General features: G+C 39.4%; 1 protein-coding gene across 1 annotated transcript in view; it reads left to right on the top strand.

The window, feature by feature from the left end:
• Positions 1–3,956, top strand: part of MDFIC (MyoD family inhibitor domain containing) — a gene marked incomplete at its 5' end in the record, with an annotated part of 105,140 nt that extends 101,184 nt beyond the window's left edge. The window contains one exon of the mRNA XM_045288938.1: positions 370–3,956. Within this exon, the coding sequence (XP_045144873.1) occupies positions 370–617 (248 nt within the window). The remainder of the gene's footprint in view (positions 1–369) is intronic.
• Between the last annotated feature and the right edge of the window lie 1,751 nt (positions 3,957–5,707).

Genomic DNA, 5,707 nt, shown 5'->3' with positions numbered 1-5,707 from the left:
TTCTTGGGGCTGCTAGCTTGCAAAACATCTGTACAGGAAACCATCCTCACTGCCATCCACTCAGTTCTGCTTTATAACCACCCCTCGCACTGAGTAGAACTGCCCTTGTGGGTTTCTGAGACTGTAAATCTTCTCGGAAGTAGAAAGTTCATCTTTCCCCCTCAGAGCGCCTGGTGGTCACGCTGCTAACCTCATGGTTAGTAGCCCAATAGGTAAGCCGCGATGCCAATAGGGTTCTGGCACTTCTAAGAGTGCTCTTTATTTGGGTTGCGGATTATTTAAATATGCCGGTCGGTTTTTGCGAGCTGGTTTGTTGATGACTGTCATCTCTTTCCATGTGTTGGTTCCTCCTCTCCTTGTGGAACGAAGACTGCTGTGTCCACTGCATCCTGGCGTGCTTGTTCTGTGAATTCCTGACCCTGTGCAACATCGTGCTGGGCCAGGCGGCGTGTGGCGTCTGCTCTTCGGAGGCCTGCTGCTGCTGCTGCAGAGACGAGATGGGGGAGGACTGTAACTGCCCTTGTGACGTGGACTGTGGCATCATGGATGCCTGTTGTGAATCCTCAGACTGTCTGGAAATCTGCATGGAATGCTGTGGAATTTGTTTTCCTTCATAAATATTTGCCATTGGTTTTGTGTTAAGACTGGAGCGTGTTTTCAACTTTCTCTTTTAAGGGAAAAAACAATAGGACATGGTAAGATTCTCATGAAGCAACCCAGCATTTGCACTGTTGACTCACAATTTTAAGTAATCTCTGAACGCCTTATTCTCTCACTGAATCTGCATGATTTAATATGTGAAATGTAAACTACTTGTTGATTCTGACCAGACTACTCACTGTCATATGGTCCGTGTAGCAGCTCTGTAAGACAGCCAGACTGTCATTTTTGGATTCCAAGACTAAATATGCGTAAGAGAGCAGAAAGCCTCATCTTCCTCCTGAGTTGCAGCCGATAATTTTGAACTGCCAACCTTCTATCTGCAGGCCAACATCTCTTCCACTATTCTACCAAAGCCTATAGAGGGTGGCAGCTATGAGTCAGAAATGACATGGTGACAGTGAGAGATGAGAGTACATTGACTGCCCCACTTCCCCCAAAGTTAAATGTGTCTCCTCCTTTGTTATCAGTATTTCTGGTTCTTCTAACTACTCTCAAAAGCCCTTTGCTCAAAATGCATTATTTCTCAGTGAATATTTAAACCAAACAGTTGGTTTGGTGTTTATATATTAATGGTTACAAACACGCATTTTTTTTTAAGAGCAAAGTTTGGGACGAAGCACACACAGTGGGTGGGAACCCCGTGCTGGTCTCCCTCTGTCCTTCCTAGATTGCGCGTTTGCCCATAGACAGAGGGCCTCAGTCCCCACTCACTGCTGCCGGGTCCATGTCCTCTCACGGTCGTGTGGACATCACACCGGCGATGCTGAGGGGTTGTTCAGGACAGAGGTTTAGGTGAACAGTCTGAGCCCTACACCAGTTAAAAGAAACATGTCTTAAAATTAACCTCTTTTTTTTTTTTATTTAGTTGCAAGACAATAAGGGTTTTTTTTAACTCTAAAGTTTAAAACTAGAAATTGTATTTTTGAACAAATATTTGAAGTGTTATGATAGTTATTGATGAAATCATGACATTAAAATACCTAACTCTTGAATGAAAATTTGCATTTAAATAAGTTTGGTTTTTGTTTAAAATTTTTATGATTTTGATGTTGCCTTTATTATTTTTTTTCTTTTGTTGCCAATCCCCCTTTTTCTTTTTGGTTGTTGCTCTGTCCTTGCTTGGTTTTTTTACGTTATTCTCTGTCCGCACTGTTAAAGTTAAATGCGAACCATTCCGTCCTGAGCAGTAGAAATCTGCCCTCTACTGCTTGGACCAGGAGCCAGTTTGACAATGTTAAGTTAATTAAGCCCATATGGCAAGTTGTAAACTGTTTGCATGTAAACAAATCAATCCATTTATGACAGAGGATATCGTTCTTGAAATGTATGGAGGGCTTGTGTGGTTCCCATAAAAGGGAACCAATTTTCATACCGTGGGTTCTCTTACTGAGTTAGAGCTCTTGGATAAATTTCCTTATGGAAGTCTTGATACTATGCTTTGAGGTTGATAGTTATTATGAATATACAATTGATAGGAAACATTTTCAAAAGGAAAGAAAGCCCGCTTTCCAGACGCTTTTAGCGTTTAACCTCTTATGAGAAGAGGTTTTAGACCTAGATCATGAGAACTCCACCTGTGGTTCCTAGTTTGAGAGGAATCCGAGTGTTCACTCACATTACTTAGAAGGCTTAAAAAAAAACTAGACAAAACAGTTGAATTCTCTTTTGACTGTCACATACACACAGAAAGGACCACAAAACAAGTGGCTTTAAGTTATTTAGTTTAAATTGAACGTGTAGTACAGAATTGTCTTTTTCTTCTTCTAAAGGTGTCCTACTTATGTTGCTTCAATTATAAAGAAAGCTTTGTACTATTTCATAGTAACTAGAATCTAAATATTTGTATATATCCAAATCTAACTTATGCTTATGTACTAGGATATAAGATTACCATCTGTTAGGCATAAAAAAGCCTTCTAATGACCTGGAATTGCTAGACTATTGCACTCTTTGTCCTAGAAAATGTCTCAAGGTAGTGGTTTGTCTGATACTTAAATTGTGAAAATATTAGCACTTTTGAAATTATGTTTCTCAGTAATAGAGAACATTTGTGGGCAGTGGAATTTTATTTTCATATTTATATTCACAGTACTTTTCTTCTAATGTGTACTCCGGGCAATCATTTCATAAAGCAAATTGCATAATTAAAAAAATAAAACTAGGCAAATGTGAAAATAGTTTCAATGTATTTTAGAACTTCTGTTTAAAAAAAATGTTTTGTTGACTTATAAGGCCATCCTGACTAAGTGCTGTAGTTTACAGTTGCAGATTTGATCTCTTATTAAGTGTGGAAACTTAAAAGCATTTTAAACTGGGCCTGTATGATTCTGAATACACTATTTTTAAGTTAAAAAAAGCCTTCTTTATTGTGCCTTAGCATACATGTGTATTTAATTGAAATATAAACTCCTTTGTACTTGGTAAGTTCAACTGCAAGATAACGCCAGAGACTTTTGAGGGCTTCCTATTCTCCTGTGCAAATCACATGACTCATGCCCACAAATAAACTTTGAAAGACGCAGATCAACTTAGAATATAAATTGTAGATGAAGTATGATCTCAGCACACAGTGCCCTTTCAAAAATTCACAGTGGATGAAAACACAATCTTGTACATATTTTAAGTAATTTATTTTCATCATTGACTTTAAACTTGCCTCTCAGTTCATTTTTTTTTACAAATACTGAGATTGGACAAGAAGTTAAAACTGTTCATTTATCTGCGATTGCATCATAGTCTTCATGCAGTGTACGCAAAAGTAAAGCACTAGAAATATTTCCATCCAGAGCCTTTGGGGCAGCAATTTTTTAAGTGGTAAAAAATGTTTATAGCTCGTATTTAACTGAACCATTACAGTATGATTTTGTTATACAAGTCTTTTTATTTCATGAAAGAACCATTTTTACAATCTTGCAGTGGAGTGTAGCAACTGTTTTCATTTTTCTCACCTGAAGAAGTCAGTTCAAGAAGTAACCAAGGCAACCTTATGTTGTAACTTTCCATTCTTCAGCCATACAAACTCGATCAGTGCCCTAGACTCCAATGTTACAAGCGTCAAATGTCACTGCCTAACATAAATAAGACTTGAGTCAAGTCTTATTTATGGCTTGTTTTCTTAAATTCTAGTTTAAAGCCGTAAGATTTACCCAACTGCCTAATGAATGTTTATTTATTAATAAGATTATTTTTCATATAATTCAAGACCTTTATGCCCCTGTGATTTGTAGGCCTATCGGATTGTTGCATCTAATCTGACAGGCAAGGTGAAATGTTATAAAAGATTGTGATACCCATGTGGTGGTTTTTTTCCTTCTCTCAACACTGATGTAGTAGAGCATAGTGTTTTTGCTTTAAACAGTGTTTAATATATAATTGGTGGGGTTTATTCTGCACTTACTGTTTATATCTCTGAGGCAGAGATAGTGTGTACCAGGTAAGTTCCTTGTTAAGCCGTCATCCCTGCGCTCCCCTCTAACCAGTACCTTTAATAGTAAGTGTCCTCTCGGTGGTTTCACGGTTAGAGGGCACTGTAGAGCCAACACAAATGTTCAGAAACTTTAAACCCAAGGACAAAGCTTGGCAGCCCCCTTGACAAGACTTCCACCAACAAAGTTACCAGCACTTGTTTGCCTATGGGAGATTACTTCTGGAGGTTGCAGTTCAGACGGAAGGAGATGGAGAGAGAGGATAACGTTTCAATGTAGAAGCACAGTTGAAAGGATCATTTCAGCAGAAAACACCATTGCACAATTCCCCGTGGCTGCTGACCACTATCTCTAAAGAACTGCGAATAAAAATACTACATATATGTTTGGATTTTAATGACATCAATAGGCAAGCCAGAGGTGACTAGAGTTGCAGCCAGTAGTTCAAAGCCATGGCCAATCTCTATGTGGAAAAAGAGATCTCTAGGCAAGGGGAAATCACCACCCCATTCATCTAGCTATCCCAAATGCATGATCAGGTCCTCTGGAGCCACGGCTACAGTTCCTAATCTGCTGTGGTCACGTGTTCTACCTTCAGGTGAGCTATGGCCAGTTCTAGATCCAATCTTTGTCTCAGTCATATGCACACGCCCTCGCCCTTAGTGCTGGCTAACAGTGAGTCCGTTTAGTTGTGAGGTGATAGTGGGAAAATAAAATCATTTTTGCTAGACACCCTTTAAAGCCTTACCAATTCTGGGTAGAGATATAGGTATTAAAGACAAAGTATACTTCTGCAATTAGAGGTTCATTTCCAGGCAGGCCTTTGTGTGAAGTTTGGTTGAGAATCTAATTACTAGGAAAATGGTATAAAGCAAATTCAAACAAATTCTAAGTTTAGCTTGAAAAATGGAAAAGGTTCTTAAGTTCTGTCTGATGCATAAAGGGGTAGAAGCAAAGGAATTATGTTCCAAAGCCAAGAAAGGGTGAACAAAAGCAGCCGATCCACTTGACATAGTTCATAGCCTTTCGCAAAGGAATAAAAGCCTGTGGAGCAGGGAGCCAAAAGCTCTCATTATAGGATGAAGCCCAGCCATATTAAAGCTTGTGCACTAGTAACTATGTCTAAAAACAGCCTGCTGTTTTATATTGAACCAATACATTTCTTAACTTGGTAGGTTGCAGTGTAAAGATGTACAGAGCCTGTCTGCTGGATGCGATGCCAATTACAGATGTGGCAGAGTGGTGTCAGACACCTCCAAACAGTCTCGCAAGCAATCTTGGAGTGAAACAAAAGAAGTTTGAAGATGTCATCTCAAAACCTAGAAAGCGCCGTTCACCGCATGTGTCTGACCGAGAGTCTTGAAATCTCCTTGATTATATCACCTTGATTATATAATTTAATGTGGGCATCATAGGATCCGGATATCAATGCACAATACTTTCAGGGACATGAATCGTGCCTGCAAGATAAGGAGAAGATCTTTTAGAAGTAACACCTTCAGATGACAAGGCGTCTGTGATCAGCTCTGCAGGAGCCGTGTGTCATGGGCCTTGAGGTGACGGAGGAGAGGAACCATCAGAAAGACGCTCTATTTTGTTTTATCTTCTGAGAGAAGAGT

This window comes from Echinops telfairi, unplaced genomic scaffold, assembly GCF_000313985.2.
Source record: "Echinops telfairi isolate 266 unplaced genomic scaffold, ASM31398v2 ScPeMD7_23;HRSCAF=83, whole genome shotgun sequence".
In the NCBI taxonomy this organism is placed as follows: Eukaryota; Metazoa; Chordata; class Mammalia; order Afrosoricida; family Tenrecidae; genus Echinops; species Echinops telfairi.
Note: the sequence above shows the minus strand (reverse complement) of the source record. Positions and strands in the feature narration are given on the sequence as shown.